A 25,396-nucleotide genomic window follows, 5' to 3' on the forward strand; every position below is an offset into this window, starting at 1 on the left:
TCAATTTTTTTGTAATTAGAGTTAGAATTAAGGCATTTCTGACAATCATTGATAAAAAAAATCCATGGAATAATTGCTCATCCCACGCAAGAGAGGATAGAGGGCTGGTGAGAGAGATTTAAGAGGGGATAAGTGAGGAGAGCATGGGATGAGACTAAATATAAATAAGAGAAAACATATCCTTCTTTAGACTAGGTTTTTTATTTTTCCCATTTCCAACCCCATCGCATGCTCTCATGTTTCACCATCCCCATCAATTTGTTATTCTCTCTCACCACTTGCCACTCTCTCACAATAGGTAAAACAGGATTCCATGAATTTTTTTTCTTGATTGCCAAACAAGCCCTTAGTGCAAAAGAAGCTAAAGTCTGACTACTTAGTAAAATGAGAACTTATATGGTGGCCGACCGTCAAAACATAAAGGGCGGAGAGAGAGAACCCCTCCACCATTGATTTGCAATCCAGCAAAAGCCGCCTTTTTTTTGACTTTTTGCTGGATCGCAAATCAATGGCAGGAGGGTTTGTCTCTCTCCGCCCTTTATTTTGACGGTCGGACGTCATATAATTTCTCAAGTAAAATAACTTATTTAAGCACTTTTGGTGGTAGAGTAGGGCCCAAACGACAGCCTAAACGTACCACTTCTACATGTTCGTATCCACATTTTTTTTTCCAATCATCTGTTTTCTTAAAAATGCTGTTGTAGAGAAAATTCTCTTATTTTTGTAAGTTTGGAAATATTAATTTTCCTGTTAATCATTGTGAAAATCATATTCAAAATGGAGACGAATCCGACATCAATGATCAGAGCGATGAATTGCAAGGATTTGGGAAAGATCTAATCTCCTTTTATTATTTCATAATTTATTTTCATACATGCTTAAATCTCAAAAGATTCATCGATCTTGTCTAGTATTTATTAAAATTTAATCATTATTTATCATATTTATTTATTTTAGTTATTAAGTAATTATATTCCTGCTTGCTTGCCTTTCAAGCTCTACCTTTGCCTTGGTTGACTTATAAATTTTTTGTAAGGCTACTGATATTGGCACTGCCATGTTTTAATAATTGCCCTAACTTACCTTGTCTTTTATTGTTTAACCGGCTGTCAAAGGTTATTACAATTCCCAAAAAGCACTCAAAAGCCAATTAGAAAAGAAAAAAACAACTTGAGTTAGTGTAATTATCAAAACATGGCAGTGCCAATATCAATAACCTTTCTGTAAATGCTAGCATGATATAATTGCAATCATTGCACGCAATGTTCTATTTGTGGTCATATAATCTATCTAGAAATCCATCCATAATATTTGTGCTTAAACACTCCATAATCAATTAATTGGTAAATTAAACATTTATTGTTCAATTAAATATTATATTACTTGAGTTATATAGTTGAGAAAATATATTACAATTATGACACAAATATCATATTATTGTCACATTCACATTTATACACTAAAAAGAACGGGAAATGATATCAAATCTCCAATGTTTTGATAAGATGCGCGAAGCATCTTATCTTCTAGCATTTAAAGGGCTGTCAAAGGGATTTTACCGTTCTAAAAAAGCTCTTATGAGCCCTTTAGATACTAAACAACAAGATGTTGTGCGCATGTTATCAAAGTAATGGAGTGCTGAAATCATTTTCCAAAAGAAATTGTTACATTTCTTTTTTCTATTTTCTTTTTCATAGAGGTTGCTTCATGAGCCTAAGACTCCAGGATTAGTGTCTTATTTTCCGTTGCATTACCACCACCTAATATAATTTTCACCACACCTTACTTGTTTTTCCCAAATATGTATGTTAGGGGTAAAATCGGTACCTCCCTTGATCATCGACACATGGCTCTATCATAAGATTAGAAATAAATCTCGTCGGTTAAAGATAGAATCCCACAAAGATCCTCTATCCCTCGGAATTAACAACGTCTCCAAAAAGGAGAGTGTCGCCGATGGAAAGTCCTACCAAAGGACGGAAACTCTCCAATGTGGTTATTCGCCAAGATAGAAACTGGTTCCATTAAGGAAAGTTGGTACATATCCCTCGAGGAAATCGCCCAATAACTCCTATTGAGGCAAGTTCCCTGAACAATTATGGACTTCTCCTCTATGAAAGGGACCCCCATGTTCAAAAGTATTCATCCAGTAATTTCTAGTAAGAGTAATAGTTTGTCTTCATCCTGTTGCTTTATTCACCTGTTGTGCCGATTTCAGACTTGAACGTCGAAGTGGTCCCCCAGAACCACAACTCTGGGCCCGTAACACTTTCTCTGTGAGCGCAGGTCTATCACAGATTGGAGCGCTACCAACCGTCCATCCTAGAACCAGATTTCGGCATCATCTTTGTTTTCAGCTTTCCTTTGTTGTATTGCTGTCGGGCTTAATGGATGTATACGTCAGATAAAAGACTATAGAAATCAATGGTTCAGATTTTTCTTGAGTAATCATAAATGAGGCTTGATGGATCAAGGGATTATGTTCATCTGATCAAGGTGTTCTATGTAAAATTTGACTGGCCCTATGGTTGCCTTTCAGACTAAAACAGAACTGACCACATACATGAGACAGAGGTGAAACCCAATAGGTATTGTTGAGGAACGGGTATAAAATTGACTTTAATTTATTGTAATTAATAAAATTGAAGTATTTCTCCCTAGTAATTTTGATTTTGATAGTCCTAAAGTGTAGGGAAGTGGCGCAGCCCAAATATCAAGATTAAACAAAATCAAGAAAGAACAAGTAACAAGAAGAACTCATACGAAATCTCATGTATGCCGTGAAGATAATTCTATTCAGTCTAAAAAACTCCCCCAACTCCAATCGTCCATCCCTTTTATTAAAAGATTTCCAAAATCTAAAAGGTAACTAAAAATGATATTGGCATATCTATCTAAAGTATTAAAGTTTCCTTAGCTAAAAACTAGCTACAAATAATAAAAGCAACTAGAACCTATCAAATCTAGTAAATAGCTAAATTAGAAAATGATTAACTTTGAGGAAACAAAATACTTAATGGAACAGGGAATCATATTTTCTAAATCTTGAAACTTGCTAAATCTCAAAGCTTGTAATCTTGCAAGCTTTCCAAGAATGTAAGTTTCCCATATCTCAAAATCATGTAAGCTTAACAAGTTTCCATTCCGCCAAAACACCTCATTATTCACGACAACTTTCCGTATTTTCCACTTGTGAAACTTCCACTTATGAACCTTCCTAAAATAACAATCCTCAAAATTTATTGCTAATTGTTGGATTGCATCAGTCACCCCCTGTTGAGAAGAATTCGCCCTCGAATTTGATACATCTTCCTTCGACGAATCACCCTTGCTTCCTCATTTCAACCATACAAGCTTGTAGGGCTTTGAATGGTTTGTTAAGTCGATGTGCAACTTGGATGCGAGAGACTCTGATAGGATGCTTTCACAGTTCCCACTATCGATAACAGAAGAGCAAATTTTCCTAGACACCGTACATGTAGAATGAAAAATATTGTTTCTAAAATAGTCGAAAAATTTGTCTTGAAGTGAAATCATTTGTTTTCGAATGACCGAGGCTTCTCCAACATCGCCTTGTAGTTCTACAACTTCATCCTTGTCCTCATCCTCGTACTTATCATAAATGGGCTGCTGTTCCACTATTTCATTTTCATACCCATACTCATCATAGACGGGTTCATCTTGACCTTCCATGTCTATATCAATAAGCAACTGCTTGCCGTCTCGATTTTGTAGAGTTTGATAGAGAACTTGAAGACATCTAAAAGGGAGGAAGGCTTCCATCATTTTCTTCTTCATTTTTTCCCAAGTATTGATTTTGGATTTTCCACGACGGGATTGTGTTAGTTCCAATTGTGTCCACCATGCCAAGGCTCGTCCTCTCAGCTTCAATGCCATAAGTTGGACTTACTTGTGGTTTGGAACCCCTTTGAACTCGAATATTCTTTCCACCGTGCATACCCAATCCAAGAACTGTTCCGCGGACAATCCATCATGAAACTCGGGCATCTCTATTTTCAGTCCGGATTCCCAACTGCAGTTGTCTCTTTCACGCGGGTTCACTGGAGCCTCCATTTGCACCCTATCATGGGAAGGGTTCAGGCGGGTTTCATCTTCCTCTTCGGTTTCTTCATCTTGGCCAGAAGTTTCCAAGTGAAGAATATGGGCCATCAAGTCTTCGACTTGTCTTCGAAGCGTGGCTAGTTCGTATCGTGTCTCAATCTCCACCATCACAACGATATGAGCGCCTCTTCTTTTCGGTGGCATGATCAATCCGCCACCAACCGAGGGAGTGAAGTAGCTCTGATACCAATCTGGCGTAGCCCAAATACGAAGATCAAACAAAACCAAGAAAGAACAAGTAACAAGAAGAACTCGTACGAAATCTCACATATGTCATGAAGATAAAATTTTATTCAATCTCAAAAACTCCCCCAACTCCAACCATCCATCCCTTTTATTACATCTTTAAAAGATTTCCAAAATGTAAAAAGTAGATAAAAATGTTATTGGCATATTTATCTAAAATATTAAAGTTTCCTTAGCTAAAAACTAGCTACAAATAATAAAAGCAACTAGAGCCTATCAAATCTAGTAAATAGCAAAATTAGAAAATGATTAACTTTGAGGAATAGGAAATCATATTTTCCAAATCTTAAAACTTGCTAAATCTCAAAGCTTGTAATCTTGCAAGCTTTCCGAGAATGTAAGTTTCCCATATCTCAAAATCATGTAAGCTTAGCAAGTTTCCATTCCACCAAAACACCTCCTTATTCGCAACAACTTTCCGTGTTTTCCACTTGTGAAACTTCCACTTATGAACCTTCCTAAAATAACCATCCTCAAAATTGATTGCTAAATTTTGGATTGCTTCAGGAAGGAAGATGAATTGAGCTCTCATTTCGGATATTTAGCTATAGTCAAAATATGGAATGATGGGATATTTATGTCTTCTTCTTTATTTTTAGGTAACCTTATTGTTTTGGGCCACATGGGGACCAAAACATTTGTGTACAAAAGCTAAGAGTTGAAGTAATTGGACTGCTGTGTATACTTTTTTGCCGAAAGTGTTTTCGTATCAAAACCAAACCCTCTGGATTTCTTCAATTCTTGTCGTGAAAGGAAAAAGAAAATAAAAAAAAGATGATTTCGTCACAGTTCACTAACCAACAATAATACACTTAAAAAGAGGATTGTGGGTTAATCAAATCCACCTTAAAAACAACTCCATGAGAGAGAAAGAGAGCCAAATAAAAGGGTAATCTCGTCTTCGTTGACTGCAAACGTCCATGCATAATCGCCAAAGATTATCTGGAGAGAGGCAAACACAAAAAAATAATTAAAGGTATAAAAGGGTTATCTGCTCTTCGTTGCCTACAAACGTCCATGCATAATGGCCAACAGTTTTCTGGCTTTTCTATATGGTTTTAACGTTAGAGGACCTGAAAAGTTGATGGTCGATATGACTAGAAAAATATTCTTCTCGTATCAGCTCTAATATCAACAAAACACCTAGTGTGAGCTACCTAACCAATATGCCGAAAAAGCCCCGGAGCTGATGGAAGGCCCTTTAATCTCGTCTCTTCCATGTCTAGAGAGGCATGCACTTGGGGCCGTAACATTCCACAACACACTGCACTAGTCGTCCGAGGCGGCCCACTATGTCGTTTTGACTTTAACCTTTTTTAAGGTAGCCCTTTCTGTAGATCGCTCCTTCTGCAGCGGCCCACTCTTTACTAATTGCACTCTGACAGCTTTCACTCTTGCTGGTTTTACTTGGTAGTCTTCACTCGAACATGTGACTGAAAGACTTTATTAAACCAAATTAATGCGGAACCTACTTACGGCCATGGCGATTAGAATCGAAGAAAACGAATCTCTCGAGCTCTGGCGAACCGCGAACACGTTCTCCGCTGCGCCACACAAACAAGAGAAGAGAGATCTTCTAATCTTAAGAAGACCTTAGGGCTAGATGGATGGAATCACATGCACAAGTTTTCCTTTTAGGGACCCTCTTTATGATGGAACTTTAGCTATAACGTATGAGTGTTGTTCCCATCAAACGCAACCCATATTTATAGATTTTGGATCACAAGAGTTTGTGTCTTTCCACATCTCTAACACTAATATGTTTTAGAGTTCTTAAACACTTGGGATTTATCCCTAAGAAAAGCTATACGTTTTCTCTTAAAGTGGGTCCCACCAATGTGGGCCACACTAAAAACGCCAATAGTGACGTGACTGCTGCTCTGATATCAATTGTTAGCTACATAACTAATTCGCCAAAAGCACCACACGTAGTTGATGAAACGTATTAGGCCAGGCCTAGGGTGGCTATTCAGTTAAACCGAACCGAATAGATCGAAATTTGGTAACCAAATTTCGATAACCGAAACCGAATTGTGGGAGAAAAAGAGGGAAAAAAAATCAAAATCTCGGTTGTGGATCGGAGGGCTAGGATCGTCTGATCGAAATGATTTTTTGAGCACAACCAAATTAAGTTGTGATCAATCAAATGGACGGTTTTGATCATCCTACGGAGTGCACACATAACACTTTTTTTTTTGGAAAAAAATGGTTTTCAACCATAATTTCGGTTAACCAAATTTTTTGTTAGAAAACCGAAACCGAAACCGAATAACCGAATTTCCAAAAAAAAAGAAACCGAAACCAAACCGAAAAGAAAAGAACCGAACCGAACCGACCAACTCGGTTCGGTTCGGTTCGGTTATTCAGTTTTAACCAAATAATGCTCACCCGTAACCAGGCCCTTTAAACATGTCTCATAACAGGTTGGGTCCCACCTAGTCTTATACCTTGAGTGGCCCCCCGCTAAGGACTCTAACAACCAATTGTGGTAGGATCATTCTAGTTTCCTAATGATGAACCTTTGGGTCATGCGTTAGGAATTGTGTAATCAAGACAGTTGATCTTGTTGACTCCTGGACCTCCTGGTCCCATGATGAATGGACATCATCCTACGTGTTAGATTAAGGCCTACAAAAATCAATAATGTATTTTTTTATTATCAAACCTTAAGGCCACGTTTGGATACCCACAAGATTTAGATTTGGATTTCACACATTTTGGCAATTGAGATTTGGATCTGGATCAAATCCTTAAATTTCCAAATCAGCTACGACAGTGAAAAAAGATATGATTTTCAAATATGTTCTGCAAGACATTATTTGGAAATCCATATTTGTGGCAAGTAGCTTCACCCTCTCTGCTCCTCGACCTTGCTGAAGCAGCAACAAGATGTCCCTCCCTCCCTCCCTCTCTCTTGTACAACATCTCTCTCTTGTACAACATGAGCATGAAGATGATTGATGGATTTTGTATCCAAAACTCAAATCCAAATCCAAATACAAAAACATGAGGTATCCAAACGGAGCCTAAATGAGATTTGATGATCATGGGATTAGGTTCTTTCAAACAAGGCAAGGCCAACAACAAATGAGCCAGACTTGTGTCCGTCATATCAGAATCCAAAACTAACAGGGCCTAAACTTAAATTTGAGTCTAATAATCATTTTGGACTCGCAATCTGTTTTCAAAATCCAAAAACAAATAGGACCGTAGCTGTTTGGCCTCGGTGATTTTGTTATGATGGTTTTTCCTAGAGAAAAGAGCTTCCGAAAGAGATCCAAGTACTAATTGAAATTATGAAATTGTCTTACTTATTACAAAATAAATTGATTTGAGGAATTCATGGGATTTGCTTATAATCTTCCATAATATTTGCACATGATTACTAAATCATCCTGTTTGGATTGCAAGAAAAAACATTTCCGACAGAAATTTCTCCTTGGGAAAATTCTTTCCTCAATTTAGAGAGAAAAAAAATATAATTGTAGTTAATAGAGTGATATCATCATAAAGGAAACTAGGAAATTTTAGAAATATTTTTCCTTTCCAAACTTTTCCAGAAAATTCCTGCAATCCAAACAGAGCCTGTAGGTTTGCAAGAAATATGGTTCTTGAACACTTGGTTCTCCTGATATAATTTATAAAGCTCCATGTTTCAACTGTAGGGTTTTGAGATCGAACCCAATTTTTTCTTTTGTAGGGATCCTAGGATTGAGTCCAGAGCTTGCAAATATATTTAAAAAGATGATGCAAGTCCAACAAGATTTACATTCTATAGCATGGAATCTCTGAAAATGTTTCAGTTGTTTAGAACTTTCAATTTTTGGAAGAAGATACATTTGGGATCCCCATGAAAAAAATACACAAATTGAACCCCCTTTTTTGGATCATCTCACATCAATAACTCGATCCCTTCAACCTCGCTCTTTAGGAAGCAGTGCTAGAGCATCTCAGTTCGGAACCAGGCGGCGTGTTTCAAACCTACTCCCACTTTGATTCAAGAGATAGATAAATAGACACATCACATTGAGCCCCAAAATATCAGATCATTTAAATTCGAGCATTATGACAGATTGATTTTCGATCTCATGGATTATGAATCCGATAATCTCTGTCCTATGTTTGGTTTACCAGGGGATGCTCCATCTATGAAATTTCTCCATTTAAACTCTCCAATTTTCCTTCCTGTCAATCCCACAGAACCGTGATCAGATGATCCCTCTGTCTCTCTCACCTTGATATCCACAGATTCAGCACCTTTGGCCGGTCCATCAATGGCTTTCACAATGCCCTCATAAGAAAGAAACTGGACTAGTATACGATGATCAACAGTTGTGCCTGAAACCAATGCAATAGCGTCGCCAGGACCATTTTGAAGAGGCAGGAATGCTGTATAAATCAAGAACCCAGAACCACCATTTGTTACAGTAAAAACCCTGTTGTCTGCCAGCGGTAATGACATGTACATTTTCCCATTGGCTCCATTGTACAGTACAAGTTCAAGCCCAGCTACATCTCTTGATGATCTGAACACAATTTCAACAAACTGCAAAAAAAGAGATATGAATCAAGATTTTTAACATTCAAAGGAATCACAGAAAAGTTAGAAAGAAACATGAATTCTTATTCATAGAGGATAACTGATGATCTGGCGAGGCTGAGACCCTCCCAAGCTTGAAAGAGAGGTGTTATTTATTGTTAATCTTAAGCTAAAACTGTACATAGTGAACCAAAGTAGTGTATAACTGACTATTACAAATTCACTTTATTAGGTTGCAGTCAGCTTGTTGTGATTGAGCTTCCATCTATGTGCAATTGAGATCATATCGCCCCCTTCCGTAAAGAGCTTTAAACACTTGTTCAGAGCTCATTTCATCAACGGAAATATTTTATATGCTGCTGATGCTTGTGAGGAGAACACGAGTAGAATGAAGGAGAGGAGAAGAGCTCTTGATGAAAAAAGTAAAAATTAAAAGAATTCAAAAGGTTTTCTAGTACAAATTTGAGAAAGAGTATTAAAATGACTATATGCTTTTTTTAATGATTATAAATGACTAAATGCTAAACCACGCTCGACAGTAATACTCAAACTCTTTTTTTTTTTTCAAAGGGAACGAATTTTATTCCATACGACTAATACTCAAACTCATAATGGATAGAACATCTTGCGTCTGCTAACAAAAACCTAATGTCATGCAAATGTCCAATGCAAGATCCCACATCGGAAAGGGAGAGAAAGTTCCAGGGCTATATATGTGGATTCTCCCGCTTCCTGTGTAGAAGTGTTTTCAGCATCTCCAAGGGGCGGGCCCCATGGAGTGCGTCGGGCAAAGTTAGTGCTGCTAGAAAACAAAACCGGGGAAGGGTGGGAAAACCTAGAACTGGACAATATTTACACAATGGGGTCGGGGCGTGAGGGCTATATATGTGGATTCTCCCGCTACCTATGTAGAAGTGTTTTCAGCATCTCCAAGGGGCAGGCCCCGAGGAGTGGGTCGGGCACGGTTAGTGCTGCTGGAAAACAAAACCGGGGAGGGGTGGCCCAGAACCGGACAATATGTGCGTGATAGAATGGTATCAAAACCGTACCTCCAGTAGTACGGTGTGCTAGCGAGGACGCTAGGCCCTAAGGGGGGTGGATTGTAAGATTCCACATTGGAAAGGGAGAGAAAGTTCATGGACTATATATGTGGATTTTCCCTCTCCTTGTGTGGACGCGTTTTCAGCATCTCCAAGGGACGGGCTCCGCGGAGTGGGTCAGGCACGATTAGTGTTGCTGGAAAATAAAACCGAGGGTGGGAAAACCCAAAACCGGACAATATTTACATAGTGGGGTTAGGGCGTGACATCTAAGACTTTGTGAGAAGTTCCTATTTAGGTTATGTTTTCTGATAATATCGCATTCAACCTCCATGTGCTTCACGCACTCTTGAGATTTAGGATTTCTAGTAATTTGGAAAGTGCCTCTTTTTTCATAGAAGAGGAGTTGGTTCTTGCATATCAAGAAGATCCGCCAGCAACTAATGAAGCCAAATTATCTCGAGGTTTTAGTCAATTAGTGATTACACTGTGGAACTAGCAACTTGTTATGAGTAGGGGAAAGTGCTTGGTGATGCGCGGATATTAGAAGGAAAACATCCGCTACACTTGAGTCGGTTAGTAAGTGGATTGCACGCCCTTTTAAGAGGTGGGAAGGAAAGAGCTTCGTTTTATATGCTGCTGATGCTTGTGAGAAGATCTAGAGTAGAATAAGGAGAGGAGAAGCGCTCTTGATGTAAAAAGTAAAAATTTAAAGAATTCAAAAGGTTTTCTAGTACAAATTTGAGAAAGAATATTAAAATAATAAATGACTAAATGCTAAACTGCCCTCGACAGTAATACTCAAACTCATAACGGATAGAACATCTTGAGTCTACTAACAAAAACCTTATGTCATACAAATGTCCAAGACTTTGTGAAAATGTGAGAAGTTCCTATTTAGGTTATGTTTTCTGATAATATCGTATTCAACCTCTAAGTGCTTCGCGCAGTCATAAGATAAGGGATTTCTAGCATTTTGGAAAGGGCTTCTTTTTGTCTTATGAGAGGAGTTGGTTCTTGCAGATCAAGATCATCCGCAAGAAACTAATGAAGACAAATTATCTTACAGGTAGTCTGCCATCGCTCTATACTCAGCCTCCTTCCAAGACCGAGCAGCCGTGTCCTTTTTAATTTCAATGTTGTAAAATAGGAACATCACCTACGAAAATACAATAACCAGTGGAAGAGCATCAATCTGTCGGAGCTCCAGCCCAATTTGCATCACAATATGCTCACAGCTAGGGAAGGATTGACGAAGGGATGAAGGCACCCAAGATGGTACCCCAAATATACTAAATAATTCGATGAACAACTTCAAATGAACAATGATTGACATAGGCATGAACTGACTAACAATACGAATCAGATGAAACATGTCAAGAGTCCAGAGAGTAAGATAGATCAAACTCCCAAGTCCCAACCAACAACATGTAAGTATCAGCCATTCTCACATTAGAGAGGTTAGTAGGAGCATACGTCAATTGAGAGAGGGAATAATCTCAGGGAGAATAAGCAACCTCAATACCAAGAAAGTACTTGCAATGAATCAAGTCCATCCCAAAAATTCAAGGGGAATGATATTTTCCCCCCTTCTGACGGATAAAATCCCTTAATGTTATCCATTAAGTTCTAAAGGCAAAGAAAAACGTTAAAGGGTGTGAATTTATCCTCATGCAGTGAACCATTCTCACAGAAACCGTTACAGGGGGGATTTTACCCGTTTGAGAGAGAGAGAGAGAGAGAGAGAGAGAGAGAGAGAGAGAGAGAGAGAGAGAGAGAGAGAGAGAGAGCATTTCCCAAAGTTAATCTAAATGTTTTTCATGAAAGAAATGACAATTGAATCATCTCATATACTCATCATATTATAGAACACAAAGCAACAAAATCACGTTACCATGCAAGGAGAAGAAACAAACATTGGTCCATCAAGATCACTTCATGAAAATCCAGCTTCAAAAACCACAATATTTAACTTCTCATAGAGCCTTAGAAAGTTGTGAAACTAGATGTTCAATAAAGACCTTTATAAATTAAATGTCATGAACTAATGACAGGAAGCTAAAAATGTGATCACTATCCAATTGCAGCAACCATAGTTAGTGTGTCACAGTAGCCATCCTGGCAACCATGGTACACGTTTCAACATAATAAATACCATACTTCTACGAATAGACTTTATCAATTAAAAGGGATTTATATCTCCTGATTGTTCCATCAAAACGGATTTCCAGACATCCAATGACACCCTATAGCTATGTTACCCTCGGGAAGAGGAAAAAGGTTCCAGGTACCATGCTGCCAACAAACAATCTCAACTACCTCCCTGAAGAGCTCTGCTTAAGATGGGAATGAAAAGAAGCAAGAAAGGTTCAATGAAGAGGAACAAACAAAATGTTGGAACAAAATGGCAAGAGAATCTATGTACCGATGCTGTGGGTATGTAAGACTAGGAGGATTAGCAGTGGCCTCTGGTTAGTATCACCAGAGCATAAATGTAGGCCATGCACTAGTTCATAAGCTCGTTAGAATCCTCACAAGAAAAATCCCTGCAAGGAACAGGAGTAGAATACACTTGATCGATAACTTGCTAAATCCGAGGTGTATATGAGTGAGTTGTATATAGGGTACATTTTGTGCATCGATGTAAATTTGTAATTTTTCTCCCCTTTTAATAATTAGGTTATCATTTAAAAAAAAAAACATCAACATGATTGGGAAGAGAAGTCAAAGGAGAAGATGATTACTCACTTGACTAGCTAGTGGGTCGAGGTGTAAGGAAAAAAAAGGGGGAAAAGACTAACAAAAGATGACAAGTCTAGAAATTCGAAATCAATGTTTGGAAGAATCATGACATTGGTATCTTTATTTTTTTTAAAATTATTTCAACATTTTTTTGTTCTCAACAAAGTCAATAAAAACACAAAAAGCAGCATGAGGGAATTTATCCCATTCATATTTCAGAAGAATGAAGTGCAGCCAAAGACATGTATATGAGAATAACTGGGACCAATGCAAATAGATTGTTCAGCAGGTGACATCCCTGCAAATATTGAGAAGCCATTCCATATAGTTAATAAAATATACTGACCTGATTTACATCATCTTCCAAAATATGTGGGGAATAAAAAAGGTGTTTATGTTTACGTTCTGTCAATAGAATTTGCACAGTGGTGTGAGGACAAGATCTTTGGAGCACAATGCCTTACAACAATGGGAAATTCTGGAAGGCTCCGAGTAAGATATATACTCTCCTCTTAAATTAGAAGGAAGAATTTTAATACTAGAGAAGAATTGTTTTTGAATTCAATGAACAAAAAGTAGTAAATATATTCAGCAATTTAGATCTCAAACATTTAAAAAAAAATATTTGTGTAACGACCATGGATTTAAATTTCGGTTTCGGTACAAATTTCGCCCTTGGATGAAACCGAAATTTCGGCGGAAATGCGGTAAAAAGTTACGAAATTTCATTTTTTAGGCCGAAATTACCGAAATTCTGTAAAATAATAAAAATATTTTAATGAAATTTCGGCAGAAATTTCCAAAATTTCCATTCCAAAATTTCTATTGTACCAAATTTCGGGAATTTCGGTTTCGGTCTTGACCAAAATCCAAAATTTCAGACTGAAATTTTGGTATTCGGTCGAAATTTAAAACCATGGTAACTACTAACGAGTAAAGTCATCTATGAAAGTAAAATAATAGAGAGTACCTACCACCTTTCAACAAAAGGGTAGGTCCCCAACTACCATAATCTAAGAAGCACAGGCACTCTCCGGAGGCCCATGCACCCGTATCGAGTGCAGCGGGTGTGCTTGGGTACTCTTTGGGTGCATACCGGGTACGCACCCAAACAACAAACAAAACGAAAATCCAGTATGTATCGGGTGCGCTTGGGTGCACACCCGGTTCGAATTAAATCGGAAATTACAGATTTATAATAGAGGGGCTGTCCCAATTAACAAAAAGGGGGGGCGGGGATGAATATATCAAAAATAAAAAATAAAAAATAAAATAAAATAAATAAATAAATATATATATATATATATATATATATATATATATATATATATGAGGAAAGTGAAGCTACACCGCCCGTGTAGCTAACTTAGCTACACTGCCGGCTTAAAATACAATGGGCCCACATTGTTTTGGTGATCCAAACCATTCATTTGATTGGCCCTCACATAGAGAGGGTGTCCACCAAAAATCAGCTCCATAGGATTATCCCAACCCTACGATTTGTGGAGGCAAAAATGAATGTGTAAAAACCTTCACAAATTTGTCCATTTTTGCCTCCACAGTTTGAAGGGTTGGGATGATCCTATGGAGCTGATTTTTGGTGGACACCCTATCTATGTGAGGGCCTATCAAATGAATGGTTTGGATCACCAAAACAATGTGGGCCCATTGTATTTTAAGCCGGCGGTGTAGCTAAGTTAGCTACACGGGCGGTGTAGCTTCACTTTCCTCTATATATATATATATATATATATATATATATATATATATATATATATATATATATATATATATATGAGAAAAGTGTAGCTACACATACGTGTAGCTAACTTAGCTACACCAACGGCTTAAAATATAGTGGGCCCCACAATGTTTGGGTGATGCAAACCATTCATTTGATGGGCTCTCATATAGATAGGGTGTGCCCAAAAAATCAGTTCTATAGGATCATCCCAACCCTACGATTTGTGGAGGCAAAAATGGACGCGTAAAAACCTTCACAAATCTGTCCATTTTTGCCTCCACAGTTTGAAGGGTGGAGATGATCCTATGGAGCTGATTTTTTGGGCACACCCTATCAATGTGAGGGTCTATCAAATGAATGGTTTGGATCACCCAAACAATGTGGGCCCACTGTATTTTAAGCCGTTGGTGTAACTAAGTTAGCTACACGTATGTGTAGCTTCACTTAACTATATATATATATATATATATGAGGAATATGATTGTGAGCTTGAAGCTCATAAAGCATATATGAGCTTGATGGCCCAAACACATGTGGGCCCACATTGTTAGGATGATCCGAAGCATTCATTTGAAAGGCCCTTACATAGATAGGGTGTGTACAAAAAATCAGCTCCATAGGATCATCCTAACCCATCCAAAAGTGGAGGGCAAAATAGACAGACACCGTTTGCCACAAATCTACCCATTTTTGCCCTTCGCTTTTGGAGGGGTTAGGATGATCCAATGGAGCTGATTTTTGGTACACACCCTATCTATGATGGGGCCTTGCAAATGAATGGTTTGGATCACCACAAAAAATGTGGGACCCATGTGTTTGGGCCCTCAAGTTAGAAGTAATATTAGATTTTGGCGATGTTAATATTATTTGATTGTTCTCCAATTAAATTGTTTGAATTCTTTAACAAAATATTGAATTTTTTAATTTTATAAATATATAATAACTATAAAATATATATTATATTTACCATACCCCCAACGTACCCGTATCCTTTTTTTTTTTTTTTTTTTAAATCACGTATCCACATACCAGTATCATTTCGTACCCGCACCCTGTAACTGTATCCGTGTTTCATAGACCATAGTGTACTAACTCAAATGGTTTAAAAGTAACAATACTATTCAAAAAAAAAAATGCCACTCAAGTAAAAGGTAAGGTAAAGTGTTTTGCCAATTTACATCTCACATTATATAACGGTTCAGATTTAGATAGTGTGGCGAAAGGATGGCAGATTTTTGGATCTAGGGAAAATTTTTTTGTGGAAGAATTATTCCATGGAACACTTCATTAGACAAAGAGATGCCCCCTTTCCACCCATGCCTCCAGTTAACAGCATTTCTAACATTCCACGAAAAACTTGAGTCTTCTAAGAGATTAGACTACCTAATGGTCAAAAGAATTCCTAATCAATCAGCCTCATGGCACTTTGTCAGCTTCCAAATTGGATTAATCAAGGATAATATTCTTGAGAGATTCAATAAGAAAGTATTGAGTACCATGATGTTCATCATGATTCATTTAGAAGTAAGATGATTTTTGACAATGTTCAAACAAGTTATGGGGCATATGAGAATTTCAATGGTCAAGAAATACGCACCTCATTCTTGTCTTCTCCTTTGTTGTTATAATGAAATTCATTTATCCATGCCTTTAAGGAGGGACCATATACAATTGAACTTCTTGGACTAAAATGTTTCCATATGAGATTGGCATATTCAGGATGATCAATGAAAGGATTTCTATTGTGCTGGTAGAGCCTGCATACTCTGTCATTTCTCAGCTGCTCTGCTCTCGAAGGAGGATCAAGTTCATTCCATTTCAACAATATGGAAAGGAGCCCCATTTCTCTGTTTTCTACCGGAAATAAATGACACTTATAAGGAAATTTGATGCAAGTTCAGAGAAATTTAATCTGAAAACAATATAGCAATAAAATGCTCCAATTTGGTCACAATAGAAAATAGTAATACCAATTAAAAAATACACACTAAAAGTGCATTTTTATGCCACTGGATATTGGGTTTACCTTTTATCTGATTCCTACATGGTCAATGATCAACATTAACTTGTATTAATTAAAAAATAATGATGAAGAATGAATTTGGTAGGCGTGTAATAAATAAGAATTGATCAGATTAAAACAAACTAGTTTTTTTTTTTTTTTTTGAATGGTAAAAAAATAATCAGGTAAGAGCTGGGAAATCAATGACAGTCGTCTCACCAAATACAATAAGCATACATGGTGACAAATCTTCAACTACTCATACTCAACAATCCCAGAGAAACAAATTCTCCAACCAAAAAGATCAAAAAGCAATTATATTCATACCATAAACACAAATATATTCATGTTCGCAATGCTATTTTTGCGTTCTCTTTTCTTAGCTAATCTTTGCTGGAGGAACATTTTTTTTTTATCTTACTCATATCTGGAGAGTGAGAGAACTATAAAGCCTTCTCTTTTCTTTTCCCATCATGAATATAGGCCAGAGTGAGCATAATATAGATTCAAATGATGCTTATGCATTCCAAGTCCGCAAATTTGAACCATGGTTTTAAATTTCGGACGAAATACCTAAATTTCACTTTTCGGCCGGGACCGAAATTTAAAATAGAAACAAAAATTTATTTAAATTTAAGCCGAAATTATAAGATTTTTACAGCAATTTCATTGTTGGTTGAATAATGTATAAGGGTAGTTTAGTCATTACTTGTAGGATAGAGGGTATTACAGTCATTGTACACATGTTGCCCTATTTGGGCTTATATTTACATCATTTACATGAGGAGCTCCCCAGTGGAGACTTCCCATCTTCTCTACTCCTCTTATTCTTCCTCTTCTAAGCCCTAACTCCATTTCTAAACTCGTATCATAGCAAAGATCCTAAGGAAGGTGGAAAGAAGAAGAAGTCTTCATACCTCATGCCATCTCTCTCTCTCTCTCTCTCTCTCTCTCTCTCTCTCTCTCTCTCTCTCTCTCTCTCTCTTTCTCTCTCTCTCTCTCTCTCTCTCTCTCTCTCGTTGGCCCTTGATCTCCCACACTCGCATATCACCCTAGATTTTCCCTCTCTATTGCATGCGAAAATCCTTTTTTTCTCTCTAGCCAAACCCTAATATATGTCCAAGATTCTCTCTCTTTCTCGTTTTTTTAGCGTGCCGTAACATCTTCTATTTTGGAAAATTTCAGCACAATCTCTCTCTCTCTCTCTCTCTCTCTCTCTCTCTCTCAGGAGCTTTCCTTGCTGTAAATCCAAGACAAAAGAAAAAAAATGGCTTGCCGTGAATCCCATATTTTCCTTCCAAACCCATTTTTGGGTTCTCCCCCACTCGCAAATCTCCATTCAAAACCCATTTATTTTCTCTTTTCTATTTTTTTGGCTTCTATGGCCTTTCTTCTCATCTCCAAGGTGCACCCCAAGTGTTCGATGAAATGTCCGAGAGAGGTGGGGTACTTTGAGAGTTCTTTTCGTTTTAAGTTGAAGGCCTTCGGTTTCAACTTGAGGGGGAGTGTTGTCATTTAGTTCTTTGTTGTCTTCTCTTGCCTTGGAATTATCTTTTTTTTGGCGGTGTCCTCTTAGTTGTCTTTTCTTGAGGGAGTCTTGTCTTGATGTCTTATTGTCTTCTTGTTGAGTTGTCTTTTCTTGTGTTGTTGACTTTGGGCTCATGTAGTCTCGCCTGAGGGGGAGTATTGTTGGTGATTATGTTCTTCGTCCTTCATGTTCGTTCTTCATGTTGTCTTCTCTTTGATTGATTCTTCAATTGTTTGGATACTTCTTCGCATTGTTAGTCATCCTTCGACATCTTGTTTCTTTGTGTTACTATACGTGTGTAGTTCGGCCTCATCTGTGTCGGGTGATGTGTTTTCCGCCGTCGTTGGTCGGTGTTTTCTTCAAGCGACGGTTTCCCTGTTGGCCTTGTCACCAGACAATGGTTTACCATCATTGGTTGGTTATCTTTAGGCGACGATGTTCATGCCATCGACCTTGTTTCGAGATGATGGTTTTCCCATCGTTGGTTGGTTCTCTTCAGGCGATGATTTCCCCATTGACCTTGTCACCAGACGATGGTTTCCCCATCGTTGGTTGGCTATCTTTAGGTGATGTTAATGCCGTTGACCTTGTCTCGAGATGATGGTTTCCCCATTATTGGTTGATTATCCTCTTCTTCATTTTCTTCTTATCTTCAGGCGACGATGTCCTGCCGTCGACCTTATCTCTACAGACAACAGTGTCCCCATCATTGGTTGGTTCTGAACACCTTTCCGGTGGTTTTTCTTCTTCTCTTGGCGTTGTGCTACTCAGATGATGTCTCTACCAGCCAGTGCTACTTCGTCGTTGTTTGCAGTGTGCACCATTGGTGTGCCCTTTTTTGCTCGATGGATCGTTGTTTTTTCCCTGCCGAGGTGTCTCTGTTCTATCCTTTTTGGTTTGCAGATTTATTCGTCGTCCTCTCATTCAAGAGGAGGCTCTATTCTGATTGCTCTCGTTGTAGTGCTGCTTCAGGGGTAGCTGTTCCTTTTTGGTGGCCGCTAATCTCGACGATTGTACTCTCATGGTGGCCATTGTCTTGTTTGTTATGTTTTTCATTATGTATTCACCACACCAGCTTGAGGAGGAGTGTTATACCAAGTTGTCTGTGTGTGATATTATTGTACTTTTTTGTTATTTTTAGTTGTTTGTTGTAGTCTCTTTGAAGCAAGCTAGAGTTCTGTAGTATATACACTCCAGCTTGAGGGGGAGTGTTGAGTAATGTATAAGGGTAGTTTAGTCATTGCTTGTAGGATAGAGGGTATTAAGGTCATTGTACACATGTTGCCCTATTTGGGCCTATATATATATATATATATATATATATATATATATATAGAGAGAGAGAGAGAGAGAGAGAGAGAGAGAAGTGTTGGTGCGCTTAAGCGCACGATTTTTTTGGTGCGCTTAAGTTGTTATAACGCCTCCCATTGGTGCGCTTTAGCGGGATCCAGCGGGACCCAAACATTTAAACGAATGGGAGCCGTTATAACAACTTAAGTGCACTAAAAAAATGGTGCGCTCAACAGTTTTCTCATATATATATATATATGAGAAAACGGTTCCTACACATATGTGTAGATAAGTTATCTACACACTAGCTTAAAATACAGTGGGGGCCACATTATTTGGGTGATCCAAACCATTCATTTTTAAGGCCCTCACATAGATAGGGTGTCCATAAAAAATCAGATCCATAGGATCATCCTAACCATTCGAACTGTGGAGGCAAAAAATGGACTAATTTGTGAAGGTTTAAAGACATCCATTTTACCTCCACAAATCGTAGGGTTGGGATGATCCTATGGATCTGATTTTTTGTAGACACCCTATCTATGTGAGGGCCTTTAAAATGGATGGCTTGGATCACGCAAACAATGTGGGCCCCCACTGTATTTTAAGCTAGTGTGTAGAGAACTCTCTACACATATGTGTAGGAACCGTTTTCTCTCTCTCTCTCTCTCTCTCTCTCTCTCTCTATATATATATATATATATATATATATATATATATATATATATATATATATATATATATCATTTACATGAGGAGCTTCCAAGTGGAGACTTCCCATCTTCTTTACTCCTCTTCTTCTTCCTCTTATCAACCCTAACTCCATTTCTAACAAGGCCAAACCAAAATTTCAATCCTCGGTTTGAACCGAAAAAGCTCATTTGTCCTTCATAGTTGGGATAGTTGCTCTTCTATGTATTTGGAGCCTCAACATAGCAGCTTGGTTTAAAACTTGCAGCCTAGGAAGACCGCGGCAGTCCAAACCTTGACATCTTTAGTTACTGTGAACTCTTCATGTTTGATTCCATCCACATATCGGTCTCTCAAATTCTCAGAATGAAAAATTGGCAGCTTCGTTCTTTTTACCATAAATACCACAAGCCAAGGATAATTCTCCAACTGGCTTTGCGTGTAAAGTTCACTGGTCCTCTTTTACAATCTTAAATATAAAACTATGAATGAAACCAGGCAGCCTGTTGTTTTTCCTTAATTTGATTCAAAGTCCAAGAAACCCTCAATAAATGCATGTGAAACCCCCTTTCTCCTTTTTTAAACATGAATTGGATTTGCAGACAAAGAAGAACTGAAATGGTGTGTTAAAGGTCATCCTAAAATTGCAGTTCAGAAATTCTAAATTTTCCTACTCAAAATAAGTTATACCCAACAAACTAAAAATGGAAATCCATTCTAGTTGGAACCTTCATACCCTACCAATGGTTGGTGAATCAGAAAGTCGCAGGTTGAGGCTCCCCTTTGGTTGATGAAATCCATAGCGTATTGACATGTACATTAATGACCTTGCAATATCCCCCCGAACCTGTGTCACAAGACAGTGGTTTTTTACTTTTTTTTCCTTACATATATATAAAGATATGCATTCCTTTTCCTAGTTCAGAAGAATTTGATAGAGCATTTGTTTCAGTTTTGGATGCTTTCACGCTATGTTGCATGGATTCTTTGCCACCCTATGCCGAATCCGTGACGACACATCTCTCCACCCGAATCGGATTTGGATTCGCGTGGGACACACCCGGATTCTTGTCGTAGCCGTGTCCCGAACGAATCCTCTTTTTTCAGGCGAATCCGATACCCCGAATCCGTGTTGGATCCCGACTCACGAATCCGAATCCATGCAACATAGCTTTCACGGGCACAGCAACAGTTCTACTTTAAGGCTTTTAGGCCTCAGGAGATGCACATGAAAAGCGACCCAAGTGAAGCATTTCACATGTTTTTCAATAAACATCACATATTAAGATTCTATAGAATTTTTTTGTAAAAAAAAGAAAGAGAGATTCTATAGAAAATTCTACTAAGGCTCTTGTTTTCTCTAGTAAGAAAATGAACGCAGTTGCAAACGAAAAATGATACGTGAACACATCAACCTATACAACCAGTAAATCTTGGTAATATGAATAATACTCTGAAGTTGTGGAATTGGTTCTTATGTTTATCAATTTAAGAGCTAAAACATAATATCTAAGATAAGAAGGGGCAGCATAAGGATGCTAGGGTGCTTAATTTATATGCGGATGCAACATCCAAAATGGTATTACACAAAGATGTATAGGAAGAAAGAATACGCTGTGCAAGATCCAAACACGGTGTTTTTATCAACAAATTGCTTTGCCATTAAAAAAACAAAAAAAAAAAGATCCAAACATGGTAAACATGAACCTGTAATGGTGGAGCCCATCTCTCCCTGTCTGTTTCTGTGTCAGGAGCAGCCTCTCTGTTTGCCGGCTTCAAACAGTCGGTTGAGTAAGAAACACATTCTCCATAATACTTGTTTCCCCGCGATGAATTTACTGCAAGAAAGTTCTGTCTACTGTCATGTGTTTATCTAGACCAGTGTCAAAGAAACGTGTTTTACAGTTTATAATCAGACTCAATGATAGGTCTTCAAATGAACAAAGTAAACACAATAAATAGTAAGATGGCCATTTGAATCCGAACAAGAACAATGAACTACAAAAGAATAAATAAATACATATCTTTAGTTGTCTCTGGTTGTGAGCCAAGGTGCAGGCACTGAGGCACTTACACATGGAGGATATATATAGGCAATCACATAAAAAGGAAAAAAAAAACAGAATATGTAGAAGACTGTCTAAAGAAGTCAATCTACTGTCCTATTGATCTTCCTTTTCCTTGTTTATTAAGTATCAGGACCCATCTTACCATTCACATCTGCTGGACGAATATTATGCAAATCAGTTAAGGACGTAATATCCGTTAGTCCATAAGAACGTGGCCATAAATGTTCCCCTGCAAAGAAAACACAGCGATTAATCGTAATTGAGACATTTTTGGCACTTGGTGATTTGACATTTCTCTCTAGTTTCACTTTTAGAATGCAAACGACATAGATCTATCTTAATAACTCACTGTTCCATCCTTCAGGTCTTCCTGCTAATTGTTTGGACACAGCTCTCAGGGAGTAAATTTCAACACTACACATAACAGAAATACAAGAGTGAGCACCTTGGATTTGCAAACAAAATCTAGTAAAAGATGATCATCTTGAATAACAAGTACTGGAGCACAATCCAACAAATGCATTTTGTTAACAGCACATACATGTTGGAGGAGGCTTCTGGGTTTTCAATATCGGCAGCATCAAGAATCTTGAGAGCATCCCATACCTGTTACAAATTTTTTTTCTTCAATGGCCAGTTTTCTCCCTCACTAAAGCCAAAAAATAAAAGATAGTTTGTACTAATAACTATTCAAATTTCTAAGAGAAACCCTTATATGAGTCACATAAAAACATTGAGAATTCAAAACAGTAGCACTTTGACAGGATTGCATTTATCGTTATGGTAGTATTTATTGAAATATAAATGATTAAATAACATCAACACTAACAGCTTAAACTTTTGAAGTAATTGGTTGTTTCACATGGTATAGAGCTATTGTCTCACGGCAGGTCCTGGGTTCAAAACCCAACAACTCCTTGACATTAAAAATCCACGTGTACACGCCAACCCAAAAAAAAGAGGAGCCACACATGAGGGGGAGTCTTGAAGTATAAATGATTAAATAACACCAACTCTTATAGCTTAAGCTTTTGGAGTAATTGGCTGTTTCGCGGTATTAAATACAAAGCAAACCCACTAAACAATTTTTCTTAGATGGGTATAGGACATAGTTGTAAGTTTTGTTTTGGTGGCCATTTCGTTTTGGCCACCGAAACGAAATTTCTGAAAATTTCGGACAATTTCGTTCGAAACTTTTCGGTAAATTTCGTCAAATTTCTTTAAATTTCAGTCAATTCCGGTCGATTTCAGCCGAAATCCGGAACGAAACGGAATTCTCGTCATTTCGTTCCGGTTTTCAGCCGAAACCGAAATGTTTCGTCCATTTCGGACGGAACGAAACAAAATTTACAACTGTGGTATAGGATGATACTAAACAACCTAGTTGGAGGATCCTTGTGAGCACCTCTTTGTAAGGTAGGGATCGATGTCCGGAAATGATGGAGTTCAGTTCTTTCATCAATGCAAGGCCTTTCATCTGTCCCACAAGGGAATAATAATGAGAAACATCTTCACAAGCATATTTGGATGAAAAATTTGGATCATTATGGGCCTCTGCAACGAAATTGAGACATAAGAAGAATACAACGACGGACCCAGAAGCCAGTCCCCATGAGAGATTAAAGAATTTTAGGCACCTGAAAAAAGTTAAAAAACAAAAAAAAACCCATCAACCAAAATGAAAGTTTTGTGAAGAGAATGATCAATGTTTCTTACATTCTAAGTATTGTGCTAAGTTTTGTGAAGAGAATGATCAATGTTTCTTACATTCTAAGTATTGTGCTTAAAAGTGTAGATGATATCTACTTAATTTGGCCTTGTTCATTGGGAAGAGTCCAAAAAAAAAAAAAACCCAATCAACCAAAATGAAAGTTTTGTGAAGAGAATGATCAATGTTTCTTACATTCTAAGTATTGAGCATAAACGTGTAGATGATAACTAGTAATTAATTTGGGTTTGTTCATATGGGAAGAAGTACAAAAAAACCCATCAACCGAAGCCAAAGTTTTGTGACGAGAATGATCAATATTTCTTACTTTCTAAGTATTGTGCATAAAAGTGTAGATGATATCTAGTACTTAATTTGGCCTTGTTCATATTGGGAAGAGTACAAAAAAAACCCATCAACCAAAATGAAACTTTTGTAACGAGAATGATGAATGTTTCTTACATTCTAAGTACTGTGCGATGATATCTAGAACTTAATTTGGACTTTTTCATATGGGAAGAGTACAAACAGTCAAGATATGTTAATTAATTTAAAATAAAAAAAAGAATCTGACCTGATACAGAGAAGTGGAATGAGACGGAGGGAGATGGGGTAAGAAATGATGGATTTGTTGTCGGTTTGATGAGTATGGGAGCTGATTTTTTTCTTGTTATTTATGTGGGTTTTCCAACATGGAGTAGAAGAAGGATTTCTAGCTTGGGTTCTCGTGCTGGCTGTAGAAATGGCGAAGCTGGTTTTGTATGTTGTGGTAATGGAGGGATATCTGGAGGAGATGAAGGGGTTGTTAAAAAGGAGAGGGGAGAATTCCATATCCGAGTTGGAAAACGCACTTTTCTAATCAACACCCTGCCTCAGATCCTCAGATTATATGACTAAAATCTTTGTGAAATGATATATTCACCTTCATTTCTTCCCTAAGCACACCATATTCTAGTGTAAAAAGTAGTCATAAATAAACCAAAGAAGGGGGTGTTTGGGGAGGAAACGCTGGTGAAGATGGGCAGTAAATGGGCTCCGTTTCTTTCTGTGTGACTTGGGCAGTAAAACAAATTTTACACCCTTTAGCAGCAGAACCCAAGTGTGTGTTCGGCAACTATTCATAAATAAGGCGTGGAGAATGACGAAACCCAAAACAATCTCAGAAATCTTGTTCGGCTGCGTGACCTGCTAAGGTCTGTTTCCAAAATTTCTGCTACATTTTCAACTAAAAAATAGGATTCCTTGAAGCGATAAATAACCGTTTCTAAAGTTTCTCATAACTCCGTTTCCGCCCGATTCTTTAGGCGAGAATGAGAAGTGTTGCGAACATGCCCTAATCTTCTATGCCTAGCAATTTTTTTGTTCTTCTCTCGATCCTCCTTGTTCATAATCAGAATTGGGAATCTAGGGTTTCTTCATCACAAGATATTATGATCCTGAGTGGGGGCCGCCTAGGTATGGACTAGGTGGGACCCAACTTGGTATGGGATAGTTTTAAAAGGGCCTTTCCTAACGCGTTCCATCAGCTCAAGAGCTTTTGGCGTATTGGTAACGTCCCGTATTTGGGTAATGGAAGGGGCAACCTGTGAAGAGGACTACCTGGAAAGGGCTACCAAGTAAAAAAGTCACCGTGAAGTTGCCACAGAATGGACCGTCGCGGAAGGGGGGACCTATG

At 37.9% G+C, this 25,396-nt stretch overlaps 1 protein-coding gene across 3 annotated transcripts; it reads right to left on the bottom strand.

Annotated features, from left to right (window-relative positions):
• Positions 1-8,101: 8,101 nt before the first annotated feature.
• LOC143856697 (uncharacterized) lies at positions 8,102-24,634 on the bottom strand. Of its 3 annotated transcripts, XM_077366965.1 has the most exons (10): positions 24,296-24,432; positions 23,609-23,650; positions 23,419-23,490; positions 22,555-22,619; positions 22,363-22,427; positions 22,156-22,242; positions 21,652-21,782; positions 20,686-20,791; positions 16,032-16,288; positions 8,102-8,914 (listed from the first exon to the last, which is right to left on the bottom strand). In XM_077366965.1, the coding sequence occupies exons 2-10, from the start codon at positions 23,624-23,626 to the stop codon at positions 8,462-8,464; spliced, it is 1,254 nt and encodes a 417-aa protein (XP_077223080.1). In that variant the 5' UTR covers positions 23,627-23,650; positions 24,296-24,432; the 3' UTR covers positions 8,102-8,461. The 3 variants fall into 3 exon arrangements, with proteins under 3 accessions (XP_077223080.1, XP_077223079.1, XP_077223081.1); XM_077366964.1 differs by having other exon boundaries at positions 23,419-23,650; positions 24,296-24,634; XM_077366966.1 differs by lacking the exon at positions 23,609-23,650 and having other exon boundaries at positions 24,296-24,436.
• Positions 24,635-25,396: the final 762 nt, after the last annotated feature.

The sequence above is a fragment of the Tasmannia lanceolata genome, unplaced genomic scaffold (assembly GCF_043159265.1).
Source record: "Tasmannia lanceolata isolate RefF3 unplaced genomic scaffold, GAP_Taslan_0.1 ptg000023l, whole genome shotgun sequence".
Taxonomy (NCBI): Eukaryota; Viridiplantae; Streptophyta; class Magnoliopsida; order Canellales; family Winteraceae; genus Tasmannia; species Tasmannia lanceolata.

Bases quoted from the DNA above. Each gene is read 5' to 3' on its own strand.
- LOC143856697 (XM_077366964.1), bottom strand. From the start codon at position 24,552: ATGGAATTCTCCCCTCTCCTTTTTAACAACCCCTTCATCTCCTCCAGA. The intron at 22,428-22,554 runs GTATGTGCTGTT...TGTTATGTGTAG, and splicing joins CCAGAAGCCTCCTCCAACAT to TGTTGAAATTTACTCCCTGA. The intron at 8,915-16,031 runs GTGCGTATTTCT...CTTTTTTTGCAG, and splicing joins AAGGAGAAGACAAGAATGAG to TTTGTTGAAATTGTGTTCAG.